At 47.4% G+C, this 16,154-nt stretch overlaps 1 protein-coding gene across 2 annotated transcripts in view; it reads left to right on the top strand.

The window, feature by feature from the left end:
* Nucleotides 1-1,187: 1,187 nt before the first annotated feature.
* The window catches only part of ABCF3 (ATP binding cassette subfamily F member 3), a 36,012-nt gene continuing 21,045 nt past the window's right edge, over nucleotides 1,188-16,154 (top strand). Inside the window, exons 1-9 of one of the 2 annotated variants that reach the window (XM_066621788.1) lie at nucleotides 1,188-1,288; nucleotides 7,079-7,226; nucleotides 7,574-7,653; nucleotides 10,065-10,117; nucleotides 12,148-12,245; nucleotides 13,217-13,339; nucleotides 13,898-14,164; nucleotides 14,292-14,372; nucleotides 16,044-16,103. In XM_066621788.1, the coding sequence (XP_066477885.1) occupies nucleotides 1,213-1,288; nucleotides 7,079-7,226; nucleotides 7,574-7,653; nucleotides 10,065-10,117; nucleotides 12,148-12,245; nucleotides 13,217-13,339; nucleotides 13,898-14,164; nucleotides 14,292-14,372; nucleotides 16,044-16,103 (986 nt within the window). In that variant the 5' untranslated portion in view covers nucleotides 1,188-1,212. Of the gene's footprint in view, nucleotides 1,289-7,078; nucleotides 7,227-7,573; nucleotides 7,654-10,064; nucleotides 10,118-12,147; nucleotides 12,246-13,216; nucleotides 13,340-13,897; nucleotides 14,165-14,291; nucleotides 14,373-16,043; nucleotides 16,104-16,154 lie in introns of those variants that run through there. The other variant, XM_066621789.1, reaches the window with a different exon arrangement.

Raw genomic sequence — 16,154 nt, 5'->3', positions numbered from 1 at the left:
AAAACGGCTAGTATTATAATGCCGTTGTACAAATCTATGGTAAGGCCACACCTGGAGTATTGTGTCCAGTTCTGGTCGCCGCATCTCAAAAAAGACATAGTGGAAATGGAAAAGGTGCAAAAGAGAGCAACTAAGATGATTACGGGGCTGGGGCACCTTCCTTATGAGGAAAGGCTACGGCGTTTGGGCCTCTTCAGCCTAGAAAAGAGATGCTTGAGGGGGGACATGATTGAGACATACAAAATTATGCAGGGGATGGACAGAGTGGATAGGGAGATGCTCTTTACACTCTCACATAATACCAGAACCAGGGGACATCCACTAAAATTGAGTGTTGGGCGGGTTAGGACAGACAGAAGAAAATATTTCTTTACTCAGCGTGTGGTCGGTTTGTGGAACTCCTTGCCACAGGATGTGGTGCTGGCGTCTAGCCTAGACACCTTTAAAAAAGGATTGGACAAGTTTCTGGAGGAAAAATCCATTATGGGGTACAAGCCATGATGTGTATGCGGAACCTCCTGATTTTAGAAATGGGTTATGTCAGAATGCCAGATGCAAGGGAGGGCACCAGGATGAGGTCTCTTGTTATCTGGTGTGCTCCCTGGGGCATTTGGTGGGCCGCTGTGAGATACAGGAAGCTGGACTAGATGGGCCTGTGGCCTGATCCAGTGGGGCTGTTCTTATGTTCTTATGGCTCCACTGGTGCCCACTGCCCAGAGCCTTCCAGGGCTGCCTCTGGCCATGCCTGCCATTTTGCCACCCGGGCCTGTGCCAGGCAAGGCCCCCTCTGGCTGAGTGCCCAGCAGAGGCTGAGGGAGGTGCCCGGGCGGCACAGCTCCAACAGCCCTACCCTGGTCCTGCCCCAGCCAAGGCAGATACACTGCTCCTGGCCATAGAAGCTCCACCTTCTAACTAAAAGGCATTTGTGCATATATGCAAATATGGTCCGGGCAGGAAGTGGTTAACCTGCCCAGCGTGGGCGGGGTCAGGCCCTGCATGGGCTCCGCCTTTCTCCCAGGCACCGCCCTCCCGGCATGCTTTGCGCTTGCCCGCGAAGAAGGGGCCAGACGCTCACGCGGTGAGGTGGGCGGGGCTTGGCGACGTCTCTCTTTCGCGCGCTTTCAGGCGGCGGACTACGTTTCCCAGCAGGCACCGCGTGTGGCGTCGCGTGCGTCGGTGTCTGAGGAAGGCCCTGAGGCCGGCTGGGTGGCGATGGCGGCTTCCTGCGCGGAGATCCTGAGGAGGGAGTTCCCGGAGCTCGACGGGGAGATGTTCGACTACGTGACCGGTGAGGCTGGGGGTGGGGGCGTGGTTTCCTTCCGGGGGGTCTCCGGCGAAGTGCCTCCCCCCAAGCCCAGTGCCGTAGGCGGAGGCGGGGCCAAGCACCAGGTCCTTGCAGGTGCCTTAGGGCAGCGTGCAAGCGCCCCCCGTTCGGAGCCATTCCGGGGGGGGCCAAAATAGAGCCGTACTCCACCTGGTGCTTGGCCCCCCTTCGGCTACTCCACTGCATTGAGACAAGCGAAGCCATTTCTGCCCAACATGGCATATACGCAACAGGGATCAAATGTGTCTACCTGTGTGCTGGGCATTAATAGGTTAATGTGTCTTGGCGTGAGGGGTTGCCTCATTAACCACATGTGACCATATGGTGTGTACTTAGATATGTATGGTACTCTGCATGCTTCTTGCATACAATTGCTTGTCATGGGTAAAAATTAAAATATAAGGGCAGGTATGTATCAATCCAGGGTCAGCCCATACCTGAGGTCCGCTGAAGGGGGTACCTCAGGTTGTGGATTGGGGGGGAGGGCCAGTCATCTCTATTAACTTGGTTGCCTCTGCTGCTTCTTCCTCTCCATGCATTCCCTGGACTGGAAAAGAAAGAAGGATGGAGAGGAAGAAGTGTGGAGGGAAGGAGAGTGCAGAGTTGGAGCATGGGAGAGTGAGAGGAGAGGAGGCTGGCACATCACTGGGTAAGGGGGGCAGCTTCTGGCACTCCAGTATCAAAAAGTCTTGAGCTAGCCTTCAGTGAAGCTGAACCATGCTGACTGATCAGTTCTAGTGTTTGTCCTCTCTGACTGGCAGTAGCACTTTAAGATCTCAAGTGAAGGCCTTTTCTTGCCCTGCTACCTAAGATCTTACATGGAGAAAAGCTGTTGGTTAGAAAAACCCATTTCCTGGTTATTCTGCATTTAACTACTTTGCCAACATGCTTGAAGTGTGAGGGTTATATTCGGAGCATCAGAGCATTGCATCATGGCAGAGATACTGCTGTGAATTGGACGTCTCCAGTTTGCATCTTGATTCTGCCATGAGCTCACTGGGTGGCTTAGAGTGCAATCTTAGCAGTGGACTTTGGTGCAGCACTCCCAGAACTAGTGGAGCGACGTGCAGCGCCCCACCAGAGCTGCATTCTGAGCCTCTGGCACAAGCCAATAAGACACTGAGTGGTGCAAGGGTGTGGGGAAGGGGGAGTTGTTCCGCAGGGGAGAGCGGATTCGGCCCAGGAGGGGGAAAGCGTCAGTGAAGGTGGTCTCTGCTGTATTGTAACTTCCTTCCTAGGCCACACTGCCCTACATGGGGTTGATCAGACCTCTTCCAGCTATTGATTCAAATAGCCCCATAGAGCTGGCTGGGGCATTATTCGGGATGGGGGGGGGAATATCTCCTTAATCCAAAGAGATTACCAGCCAATTCCCAATTAGTGTTGATATAGTGCAGGCCATGCTGCCTGGCTGTGCCAGCGCTAGTTAGGATTGGGCTGCCCAGCAAGCCATTCTCAGCCCACCTCCCCAATAAGGAGATAATGCTACCCATTTACCAAGCTGATAACGTACATAAGATTTTAATTTGGAATAGAAATTGCATAGATTTCAATAAGTATGTTTCGGATTGCAGCCTTGATGTGCTGCCTCTTCTCTGAAATATTGAAGGCCAGGCACCCCCAGCTGTACTTACAGTTCCAGAACATTACGAGGTTGCCCATTTTCTGTGGGCCTCTCGTCTTTTTCTCTCCCTTCCTCCCAAGATCTTGTTCAGATTCTGGGAAACTGTTACTGTGTCTGTATCAGGCAAGGCCTAGAGGCTGCTATACAGATGAAGATGGGAAGGTGTAACACCCTCCTTGGGGACAAATATGTCTACTTGAACAAGCTTCTTGCCTTACCATCAAATGTTCAATGCTCTTGGTCCCCTCCCTTTACTGCTCCATTCTTCTGTTCTGGTACACTCACATACTTGACCTTCACTTTTCTTGCTCTGCTATCAGAAGGTTTCTGTTTATGAAACAACTCTGCCCTTTGCTGTCCCTTATTTGCTGTCTCCCAGAAACCTGAATCATGACTCCTGCTTCCTGGAAATCTCTCCTCAACACCCACCTTTTCCTGGAAACTTTTGGCACAAGAGCGTCTTCCCTGTTGTACTTAATAAGCCTAAGTAGGTGTAGGTGTAACTGAAATACAGGAAGCTGGACTAGATGGGCCTATGGCCTAATCCAGTGGGGCTGTTCTTATGTTCTTATGAAATAATCACATTTTTTTCCCCGTTTCTCGTTGCCTCCATCTTGCCCCATTAACTTCCTTGTGCTGACATCTAAAGTGTAAGCCTTTTGGGGTAGGAATCTGTTCTCTGGAAAAGCACCATGCACTGCTGTCATATATATGGTAATATTTGGGGTTAAATAACTATTCCTTAAGTTCTGTAGTCGCAGTTCAGAAACTGTGGAGAAAATATCTGATACACAACCAGTCAATGTGTAACAGTCTGGATAATGAGTATGTGGTAAGAAAAGTGTAATCTAATCCCTTTTCCATAAAGGCTTTTCATGAAGAATTGCGTTCTAACTGCCAAGGTCACCTGTCCTGCTTCAACAGCTTGTGGTATTGCTGAGCCGATGCTATCAAATAAGAGTATGTGATTGTGAACATGATTGCTGGAGAATGTATTATTACCCTAGGTGGGGTAGAGGGAGAAGAGACCCTCATACGGAGCAGAGAGTGTGCCTGCATTCCTTTAAACTGCCCTAGTCAGACACTTACTTTTACTGGACAGAAATTTGTAGCTGTGTTCCTAGGACCCAAGTCTATTGACAGGCAAGAACTCAACTTGTAATGGATCATGAATTCCCTGTGGATCTCAAGTAGGCAGCCTTTTGTGTGACTTGGAGGAAGATCTTGATCTTCAGTTCCAGGAATCTTTGGCACCTCTTCTCGCCCTTCGGGTCTGTGTCAAGGCCTGCCTTCTGCCATGTCCCTTCTTGTTCTCTGCTCAGGATTTTGTTGCCTTTTTCATCAATCAAAATGAAAACCGTCCACACACATCTTGCCTCCTCCTCCTCCCCCTTCCAGCACCCCCAACCATTTCCTCTTTTCTTCTCCCACTTGACCCCACCCTCTTAGCATAATCAAACCCCCCCATGTGTCCCCTTGATCCCCTCTGGACACCCGATTGCACCTCACCTGCCATTACCTTCTTCCTTACGCCACTTTATCAACCGATCCCTCTCCTTGGGCTCCTTCCCTGCTTCTTTCAAATAAAGAAAGAAACCCTCTTCTTGGCTCCTTCCCTGCTGCTGACTCTCCTCTGCTTTTTGAAAAAAGAAGAAATTATTCCTCTTCCCAGCCTCCCTCTCTATTGGCCTGTCTCCCTTCTGCCCTTGGTCTCCACACTCCTGGAATGTGCTGATCATTCCCACTGTCTGGACATTCTCCTACTTGGTTCTTGACCCCTCGGCTCTTGCACATCACTGAAACTGCCCTCAGAAAAATTCCCAGTCCTCGTTTTCTAATCACAGTCACTTTCTGTATCAAATCTCTGTTCTGGCCTCCTTCTTTCTGACTCCTCTACTCCTTTTGTTACTATTATTTTGAAGCAGTTGATCTCAATCTTTTGCTTGACTTCCTCTATACCAGGGGTGTCCAAACTTTTTGGCAGGAGGGCCACATCATCTCTCTGACACTGTGTCTGGAATTAATTTACATTTCCAATTTGAATAAATTTACGTAAATGAATATATTAAAAATGGAACTTATGTGAATGAATGGAGGTCTTGCAATTGCTCAAGGCCTATAAAAGGCCTTGCACAAAACAAGGTCAGTCTTTCCTTTGCTGCTGCTGTTGCATCACAGATGTGAAACAGCAAGCAGGGGAGGGAGCCCTCGTCCCACAGCTCAGGCGAGAGGTTGAACAGTCGCCCTCAAGCTGAGAGCAGTTGCGTCACGCCAGTGCGGGCTCCAGCAAGTCTCCAGAAGACCAGAGGCTCATTGGAGACTGGGGGCTCCCTGAGGGCCGGATTGGGAGTCCTCAAGGGCCGCAAGTGGCCCCAGGGCCAGGGTTTGGGCACCCCTGCTCTATTCCATAGGTCTTCATGCCTCTATCTTCAATGGTTTCTCTGTCTAATTTTTAAGCTTGCTACAGCAGGGCTCATACTTGGTCCCGAAAAGTCACTAAACCGAAATAAAGTTGCTAAAAGTCCCTTTTTAAAATGCTAGGTCCATAAAAATTGGTATATGAAATTTCTTTTGAATAATTTATGTAAATTTTTATGGTTTTCAATATAATTCAGGAGAAAGCTTGGCATACCTTGGATGTGAGGAGGGTGCTCTGGTTCTATATGGGTGCAGACCACAATCTTCAGCAAGTTGCAAACTCTTTGCTGCCTTTCAGGGGCCAAGAGTGAGACTAAAGGTCTCCACAGCTGCCTTGCTGTGCTGTTTGTGCACCTGCTTTGGGTGGCTTATCAGTCAGTGGGAAGGTCACCTCCTGGAGGGATTCACCACGCATCCCCTGATGGGTGACTGCAGCTTCAGTTGCATTTGATGGCCTTCCTTTATTGGTGGCCCTTTCCTGCATACTTTAGCTAAACACTGTAAAATATTAGATAATGCTCGTAGATAATGCTTTTTCAGCCAATGCATGCTTCAGCAGGTGGTTGGACAATGACCTGTTCCATCACTTGGCCCTCCCTGCCACACTGCTGTGTCATATCCCTAAGGGTCAAGGAATGCCCCCTTCCTCTTCTAGAAAAAACCAGAATTCTTGTTCTGGGAGAGGAAGGGGGGCATTCCGCTTACCTCTTCCATCAGGCAATGTGCCTCACTCTCCTGGGCAATAGGTCACAAGTGGGAAGGTAGCTAAAGATTTTCTTAACCCTTTGGAGTGCTGATTGCCCCAGGTAGGGGTAAGCAATCAACTCACATGTCTGTTATGTGTTCTTGTTATGTATTTGTGTTGCTAAGTCTTGTTTTTTTTGGGTGGTGTTGCAGTGGACAGTGTGTACCATTGGTGCCTGTGTGTGGGTTGCAAGAATGAAGGGTTTTCTGGTCTTTGATTGGCTGTGCCTCCTGAAATTATAAAATCTTATTTTTGGTTGTTTAATATGGCTAAAATAATTGATGAACTTAAAAAACAAGCTAAAAATTTTACTTAAAGATTTAATATGTATTTTTAAAATGTTGTTTGGTTTGACCCAAACCGGCTTAGTGGCGGTTTTTTTTTTAAAAAACCATTCTTTTGCGTGACGTTTTTGTGGTTCGCAGTTTTTATGAGGTCCCTATTTTTGTTCCTTTTTTTATCTGAAAGTAACCTGAAGTCTCTAAAATAGATGTGAATATGGAGTATGAGCCTGCTATAGGTAGAAGTTCTTTCTTCTCTTGAGGCCCCTTGCCACTCTGTTGGAGATGGTAAAACTCTCCAAGAGGCTGGGGTCTCTGTCCTCCATAATAACTAGTTGCTGATATTGTATTAATGATGAGACGAACTGCAGTTCTGAGGTGATGAGCAGGTCACTGTAATCCTGGGTGCCTCTGTTCAAATCACAGTGGGGAAAAATGTGTGGCATTCTGGAGTATGAAATATCTGAATGAATGAATCTGCCCTCTCAGAAATGTTGTCAATACTGTTAATAACCAGTAACACAGTTAGAAGGTCTCTGTACTGGTTATTGTGCATAAATGTGTATTTTCCCCATTAAAAAAAAAATACCTTGAAATAACTTGCAGACTAAGTTCATAAGGCATAAAAACGGGAGGGGGCTCAGGCACTCAACAGCACATCAATGGTGTCTTGCATTCCTTGGCAGGGGTCTTGCACAGCGGCAGCTCAGACTTTGAGTCAGTGGATGATCTCTTTGAGGCCGTTGGGGAGCTCTTGCAAGATGTGTCCAGAGACTCCAAAGATGATGAAGACATCCGGGCAATTTGCCAGCGGATGTACAACACCCTTCACTTGTAAGTTCCCCTGGACTGGTATTGGGGGCGGTTGAGTGAGAGGGTGAAGCATGGGATGCATGTTGGGAAGAGGTGTGTGCAGGTGCAAGGGATTGAGCGAGTGGTGATGGTGCAATTTGAGGGCAGTCCACAGGGATCTAGATTCTGCATGGTTTTTATACAGGCAAACTGGCAGAATGCTAGCAGCCTCTCCAGGCTCATCTACACTGGAAGGGGGATCCTGGACCATGTGCCCATTGTTCGGATCTAGTCAGGCTGTTCACTCAAAACATTTGAAGAGTTTATTATGAGGGAAGGGATTGGAAGTGCCGGAGCCTCTTTTTTACCAATTCTTTTGTGTCTGGCAGGGAAAGTGAGAACTCCCAGGGGAACAGGCAGGTGCTCCTGGACACCCCGATCCAGCTTTCCAAGATCACAAACAGTTATGGTAAGCAGTGCCAGCAGGGTGATCTGCTGCATCTATGTTGCCAGGTTGTTCCAGACACTGCTCACCTTGGAGGTTACCACCATTCCAGCCCAGGCTTGCTAGCCGTAACAGAGTGGGGGGCTGGGATGTGATACGGGGTGCAAGACTTGGACAGAGTGACTCTGGGTTCAGATCCATCCTCAGTCCTTGAACCTCACAACTAACATTGGACATGTCCCCACCTCTCAACCAAGTCTGCTTTGCAGCTGAAATGGGATGGTGCTCTGCATATCTTCCCTACAATCCTGCCCGTGCTCTTAGATCATCTGGGGGGGCCCTTTTGACTGTGCCTCCATTAAGAGATGTGAGAAGGGCAGCAGCCAGGAAGAGGGCCTTCTCGGTGGTGGCCCCCGAACTGTGGAATACTCTCCCCTTAGAACTGAGAACTGCTCCCTCATTGCTGATGTTTCGGCGTGGACTGAAGACCTTTTTATTTCAAATACGTAGCTTTTAATTGTTGACAGGCTGGCTGGCGTTCTTGCTTTTATATGAAAATCCACGGGGTTTGTTTGTTTTTAGATTTTTTTAATTATTGTAAATTGTTAATGATTGTTTTTAATGTTGTATTTTTTTTAAGTGTTGTAAGCCGCCTTGTGTGCCTGTTGGGCAAAAAGGCGGGGTATAAATTAATAAAATAATAATAATAATACTGCCCTGTGTTTGAAGGAAGGACAGGATACAAACCTGATGAGGTTTTTCCTGTGCCTCTTCATATGGTCTCATGCTGTCTGCATGCCTTTCATTTTGAACCCTTTCATAAAATGAATTTAGAAAGCCTGTTGTTGATGCAGTATTGGTGCTGATGACCCAAGAGCTTTAACTGGCTTTCTGTGGGATAGGTGATTGACAGATGCAGACCCTGATCATTGGGGTTTGCCTTCTGAGGTGCCAAATACTACTTTGATGACTGTGCTGTTCGAAGCTTGGCCATCATTTTTATTTTTAGATATGTATCTAAAATAAATTAGGTCTGCCCCCCCCCCCCCGTGAGTGAACTGTTTTTTAAAAAAATGCTGGAATGGGTTCGTGGAGAGGGAGATTTATTGGCAGCCCCTTGGTACAGTAAGTTTGTTTCTTGGCTCTGCCTCCAGCCCTAGTCTTCCAACAAAAAATTGCCTGAAGATCTAGTGTGGAGGTAATTCTGGCTCTGCTTCTTTCCTCCCGCTTTCTTTGTGATTGGAAACTATTTGAGTCTGTGCTTGTGGTGGGACATAGATTCTGCCTGGAAGGATTTTTTTAAACAGTTTTTACATTTTACAGCATGTAGCATAGAAATTTGTGTAGACAATAACCAAAGAATAAGAAAAGAAAGATTTTGTGTGTGTGTAAAATATTTCTCGCACACCCAACTTTACAGTCCTGAAGCCACCAGAAATGATCTCTCACACATAATGCATATTGATGCATAATGCATTTTTTTAACTGCCTGAGAGAATTTGTTTCAAGGTGCAGGTGTGACAATCCTGGGATGGTGGTGCTTGCACAGTGCATGACCAATTTGACCAGTTCCCAGATTCCTGCTGGACCAGATCAAGAGTCCATGCAGTTGCCTATCCTGCTTCCAATGACTAGCCAAGTAGATGCTTCAAAGAAGCCTTCTCCTAGTGTTTGCTCTGTAGCACCTGTCACTCAAAGGAATGCTGCCCCTGAATCTGGAGGTTCCATTTAGTTCATTATGAATGATGGATAATTCCTGTTGATAGACCTGTCCTCTAAATGTGTCATTCTCAAACATTCATTACATGGCCCAGTTTTGCATGTGTTTGTATGTGTTATGTCCTACAGTGGCAGTCCTGGGGGAGGCAGGGAGCAAAAGCCCTAGGCGCCACTCCTGTGGGCCCTGTGACCACCACCTCCACCCATCACTGCCTCTGTTCACCCTCTGGAGTGTTCTGAGGGCAAATGAACGGGCGCTCCGAAAGACTCCTGAGGCCTCTGGAATGCACTTACACAGTACTTTGGTTTTCATCAAAAACTTGTAGTACTGTTAATAGGATTGCAGAAGCCTCAGAAGGCTTTCGGAGTGCTCAGGAATGTTGCAAAGGCTTTGTAGTGAGGTATCAATCCCAGGGGTGTGTGGTATGTTACAGAAAGGGTGGCATGTTGTGGTCCTGTGTCCCGGAGCAGCACAGGGGCCAGGTCCACAACTGATGTCTATCAAATTTAGTATTGGTGGCCTGTGAAATTTTGTGCAGAGTGTTTGGTGGGAGATGCTCTTTCCCCTCCCATTAGCCTTCTTCCCTCCCCTTTTCTTTCCACACCAGTGTTCATGCACACTCCACGGTCATCTCTCTAGGGAAGAGGAAGGGGTGCCTTCCAGTATACAAAACTGCCTATGGCTATTTGCTCACTGCTTCACTTGCCAATTGCAGATTCTAGCTTGGACCTGCTGCCAGGGCTGCTGTTGAAGAGGGATCCGTCCTCGGTAAGGGCACCTGTTACTGTTGCCTCCAACCTGTTCATTTTAAAACTTCTGGGATGTCCAACAAACAGCACCACCTTCTGCCCATACAGCTGGCTCCCCAACTGTTTAGAATATGCTGTCCATCTCTGTCCTTTCCATGGCGAATTAGGCTGACTTCCATGGCTGTGATGCTAACTTGTGTGCTGTACCTGTTTCCAAGGTACAGGGTCAATTATATGGGTCTTATTTATTAAAAATAGCCTAATTTTTTGCCCTAAAGAGAGCTCTGAGAGCAGCTTATAACAAATTTAGAAATGTGTTAAAAATGGTATTTCAAAACAATACTGCCAGTGATGGGACCTTGGAAAAAGCAGGCTGACTGAGGGGAATAGTACCTAATGGTTAGTACTCTCACACCCCTTCTGTCTCCCTGCTTTCCCCTTATTGGATTAGTAGCTGGATGGGGGAGAAACTTCATATTTGTATCTGCCCTCACCATCCCTGGCTACAGAGACCAGGCAGAGGAGAGATGTCTGGGGAAGAAAAAACCCTCTCAGGAGAACACTGAGCCCCAGGGGTTCATATTAAAAATCCAAACCACAGTAGTGTCCGCAGAGCAGAGAGATGTGATAATCCACTTAAGTACCTATGAACATGGACTAGGTAGTTAAAGAATGTAACTAGTTTTTTAAAAGTGCGAAGGCAAAGTATTAAATAAAATGCAGCAGGGGGAGGACGGAGTAAAATAAAGGACAAGCAGATGGAGTTGTGAGGCCACTCCAAAGCAAAGCCCACAGAACCCCCTGCCCCACATGTTGCTTCATGGTTTGCAAGTCGCTTTGGAGTGAAAGAGAAACCAATGACAGAAAGTTAATTCCCTGAGCACAGCTAACTAGAATCATGCACTAGCTACTTACTTTGTCCCAGGAGTCTTGGTTCCTGCATGTACTGGAGAGTAAGTGATGTACCTGCTGCCAGCCAGCATCTAACTTCATGGGCAGAACATGGCAGGGACACACAAGCTTCTTTGTGTCTGGAATTAAATAGGTTAGGTTTGATGATGTCATTGTTACTCAATTGGAGCAGTGAAGCCCACTTGACTTTGCCATTCTATCCAGGGCAGTCAGGTTTGCTGCCCAGTGAACAGGGCATGCCTATCTCTAGGTGGACTGGCTACCCCAGACAAGAATGAGGCAGACCTGCTTCCAGCACATGGCTGGCTGCTAATGGCATTTCAAACAGATAAAACCTGCTTGCTAGCAGCTTTTTAGGCTTCTGTATCTGCCCAGGTGCTTCTGAAAAGCTAGAAGTATCCAAAAATAAGGGGAAGATGCAAAACCTATGGGGAAAAAAGCATTCATTACAAATATAGCAATAATAAAATGAAGGCAACTGCCTATTTAAAAAATCATATAGCAACCAGGAGCTAAAATTGTATCAGACTAAAAGGCCCTTACCACAGACCCACTCACCTAAACAGCTCTAGTGAGAGGACTGTATGGACCTTCTGTTAGAGGGTTTTCTGTGACCTAGGTGACCACTGAGAAGACGCCATTCCACATCTTGGCTAAATGGACCTCTGTAGAGAGTGAGAGCTGGAGCAAAGGGCTCCAGTGATTTGTGTAGATAGCCTTAGAAAGGAGAAATGCGTTCCAAAGTGATTAGGGATTTATAGGTCATAATCAGCCCTTTAAATCGTTCCTGGAAACAAGCTGGAAGCCAGGAAGTATGAAATGACACTAAAATAAGTTCTGTATAAGCTGCATACTGACTCTTGTTGAGGCTACCACATTTTGCGCCAAGGCAGCTCCAAAGGTAGCCCCCCATAGACCTCAGTACAGTCATTTCACATGGATGTGGCCAAGACATGCAGACCTGTGGCAAGATCTGCCTTCTTAAGGGAGGGCATAGCTCTTTTTGCCCTTGCCCAATCGTAGAATGGGAAGTGACCAAAAGGCCTTCCAGCCTTGAGCAAGCAGTCCCTATGGAGCTCATGGGGACCACCAGGGTTTGCTTCTGTTCCCAACTGACCACCTCCTCCTGCTTTGCAGATAGTGAATGTCAAGAAGCTAGAGAAGGCAGAGGCTCGCCTCAAAGCCAAGCAGAGCAAGAAGCAAGAACGTGATTCTGTGAAGTCTGGCAACCCGCTGTAAGTGAGAGGCCTGCCTGTGGTCCTTGGGCAGGACCTTGTTCCTGCTTCTTGGAAGCCTGAGAGGCTGACAAGAAGAAGTGGCAAACTCATTGCCCTGGATACTGCAGCCGTGTTCCGACATGTTGCTGCTGGAGCTGATCAATTTGCCATAGACATTGCTTCCTTGGGTAGGGCCTCTGATACTGGTGGGGGAAAAAATCTCCTAGCTTGGGCTTTGATAGAGCCTTTGGGGGCTTCCAGAAGTAGGGCACAATTTCTGAAAATGCTTCCTCTAAATGCCTGTGCCATTCATTCAGCAGCCTTGTCAAAGCTACCCCTAGTGCATAAGAGAAACCTTTCTAGGCTGCTGTGGCTGTTGCCTGGAGCTCCATCCTATGTGTATGGAGACTGCCTGCAGTTATTCCCGGGGCAGCCAGGGAGTTCTAGCTGATAGCAGCTAGTCAGTCCTTACCTTTGCCTTTTTGCATTAAGCCCCGTATAATCAGAGAGCAATTGTTAAGTTTTGTGAGGATTTCATTCTACAATTCTGGAGTAGCACAATCTTTCCTTACATCGGATTCCCCAGAGATACAGCTATAACGATAAAAGGGTTTTTCCCTGAGTTCTATTTTTTCCTGACATTAGACTTGTGTTTTGGCTTCAGATCGGAGGTGTCATGTTGAATACTCCTCCATACAAGTCAGTTACTGACATATAAAAAACTAGCATGTCAGGGAGCAGGGTTCTAACCTAGACTTTTCCCTCACACTGCACTTTTCTGTCTGTAAAATTTTTGTATGGTTATTCATGTGGATGTGCATTTTGTATGGTTATTCATGTGTGAACCCTACCCTGAAGTGATAACTCTGTTTCTGGATTGTTTTATCTCTCTTGTATTTAAGAATTCCATTTATGTGTTCCATGTAATGAGAAGATTCTTCTGCCTCCCCCTGCGTATTAATGATCTTTTGCTTTATGCTTGATGGCAGGGTGCTTGAGGAGGCATCTGCCAGCCAAGCTGCCAGCAAGAAGGAGACCCGCCTGGAGACATCGGGCAAGAACAAGTCCTACGATGTGCGCATTGAAAACTTTGATGTGTCCTTCGGTGAGCGGTGAGTTCTCAAGGGCAAATGGAGGATAGCTTGCAGACTGCCCGGGTGCTGAGAAAGAGCTGCTAGCTAGGAACAGAGAGCTCTGAACCAGCTCATCTCTTGGAAGGTGGGGGTGTGGGGAGAAGTGCTGACCAGGTGCCTGAAGGGTCCCCAGTCATGCCAGGACTGGAATGCATTTGCTTCCAAATACGTTGCTGTTTGTAAATATTATTTTAAATATTCGCCATGCTTCTTCCACAATGGGTAGCACAAAGAAGCTTGCCATTTATTACAAGCTCCCAACTACTTCTCTTACTCCAACTCAAAAGCATTCTGGAAGAGCCAAGCATTGGAAATTGGTGACATTGGGAGATCTGGTAGGCAGGCTGCTTCATCTGGCCTTGCTGTAGCTCCACCCACCACCTGCCATGATGATGTCAGTATGCTGTGTTGCATGGGTTGGGCCACAGGCAGTCATTCTACTGCACTTTCCCTCAGCTGCTCCCCCTTAGAATGCTTGCGTGGGAAGAAAAAATACTTTTCTGCAGAGACAGTCCTGAGGCCTTCGTGTTGTTTCAGTGTCCTCCTCACAGGTGCAGACCTGAACCTGGCCTATGGCCGGCGGTATGGCCTGGTGGGTCGGAATGGGCTGGGCAAGACCACCTTGTTGAAGATGATTGCCAGTCGAAACTTGCGCATCCCCTCACACATCAGCATCCTTCATGTGGAGCAGGAAGTGGCAGGTGATGACACGCCAGCCCTGCAGAGCGTGCTGGAGTGTGATACCACCCGTGAGAGCCTGCTGACAGAGGAGAAGGAGCTGACAGCCCGGGTCAACTCGGGAAGGTAGGCAACTTTGACCTTGAAGTACCCTGTCCTGATCCCCTGGCTTGGATAGTGGCACTGTCTTTTGCAGAGTTGATCTTCCTTCACCAAATGCAAGCAGCCACATTGCTTTTATATTCTGTCTCAGGATCGAAGGCACTGAGGGTGCCAGGCTGTCGGAAATCTATGCTAGGCTGGAAGAGATTGAGGCAGACAAGGCTCCAGCAAGGTAAGATAAAAACATGAACCGTGCTGAACCAGGCCATAGGCCCATCTAGTCCAGCTTCCTGTATCTCACAGCAGCCCATTAGATGCCTCCAGAAGTGCACACAAGACCACAAGATACTTGGATCTTGCTGCCACCTTCCTGCATCTACCATTCTATTTACGCACACACACCCCAGCAAAGACACCAGATTGCAATTGGGCTTAACTTCTGCTACTTTATTAAACACAGTGACCCATTTGTAATGCATGAAATCTACTGAATATGTCTTCCCTCCCTCACCAGTCTGGGGTAGGTGAAAAAACTGCCATCCATGACCAATTTGGATAACAGAAAAAAATTCCTACTCAGCCCTCATAATGAGAGTGACCAGCTAATCACAGACTGTATATACCCATCATGGCTTGTAACCTGTGATGGACTTTTCCTACATAAGAACAGCCCCACTGGATCAGGCCATAGGCCAATCTAGTCCAGCTTCCTGTATCTCACAGCAGCCCACCAAATGCCCCAGGGAGCACACCTGATAACAAGAGACCTTATCCTGGTGCCCTCCCTTGCATCTGGCATTCTGAAATAACCCATTTCTAAAATCAGGAGGTTGCACATACACATCATGGCTTATACCCCGGAATGGATTTTTCCTCCAGAAACTTGTCCAATCCCCTTTTAAATGTGTCCAGGCCAGATGCCATCACCACATCCTGTGGCAAGGAGTTCCACAGACTGACCACACGCTGAGTAAAGAAATATTTTCTTTTGTCTGTCCTAACCCGCCCAACACTCAATTTGAGTGGATGTCCCCTGGTTCTGGTGTTACGTGAGAGTGTAAAGAGCATCTCCCTATCCACTCTGTCCATCCCCTGCATAATTTTGTATGTCTCAATCATGTCCCCCCTCAAGTGTCTCTTTTCTAGGCTGAAGAGGCCCAAACACCGTAGCCTTTCCTCATAAGGAAGGTGCCCCAGCCCAGTAATCATCTTAGTCACTCTCTTTTGCACCTTTTCCATTTCCACTATGTCTTTTTTGAGATGCGGCGACCAGAACTGGACACAGTACTCCAAGTGTGGCCTTACCATCGATTTGTACAACGGCATTATAATATTAGCCGTTTTGTTCTCAATACCCTTCCTAATGATCCCAAGCATAGAATTGGCCTTCTTCACTACCACCACACATTGGGTCGACACTTTCATCGACCTGTCCACCACCACCCCAAGATCTCTCTCCTGATTTGTCACAGACAGATCTCCAGAAATCTCTTCAATCCACTTTTAAAGGCATCTAGGCTGGATGACATAAGGGTCCTCTTAACAGGGCAAACACTCAGCTATGGGTAAGAGCAGAGATTCTGGGAGTAGCAAAACTTTCACTTGGGAGACCCTAGTGCTGCATCTCCCTGACCCCAAATCAGGGCTCAGCAGTTACTGCTTTAGGGGTTTTAATTCCCTGTGAAACTTGGCTTTTGCAGTGAATTGAAGTGTCAGAGTCACTGTGACTTTTTCAGAAGGATACAGGTGTGCACTGGATGGAGCACCTGCCAATGTCTCCCACATTGTGCAGCTGCATTCATAATTGCTTCTTGCCTTGGAGTTCTGGGGAAAAGCCTATTGCCTTTGCCCTCCAACCTGTTGACTTCCTTCATTGTATTTCTCCTTTTCCCTTCTTGTCCAGAGCATCTGTCATTCTGGCTGGGCTGGGATTCAGTGCAAAGATGCAGCAACAAACAACCAAGTAAGTGGATTCTACCACAGGTTGAACTTTTCCTGCTGTTGGGAGTCCAAG

This window comes from Tiliqua scincoides, chromosome 3 (genome assembly GCF_035046505.1).
Source record: "Tiliqua scincoides isolate rTilSci1 chromosome 3, rTilSci1.hap2, whole genome shotgun sequence".
Lineage (NCBI taxonomy): Eukaryota > Metazoa > Chordata > Lepidosauria > Squamata > Scincidae > Tiliqua > Tiliqua scincoides.
Note: the sequence above shows the minus strand (reverse complement) of the source record. Positions and strands in the feature narration are given on the sequence as shown.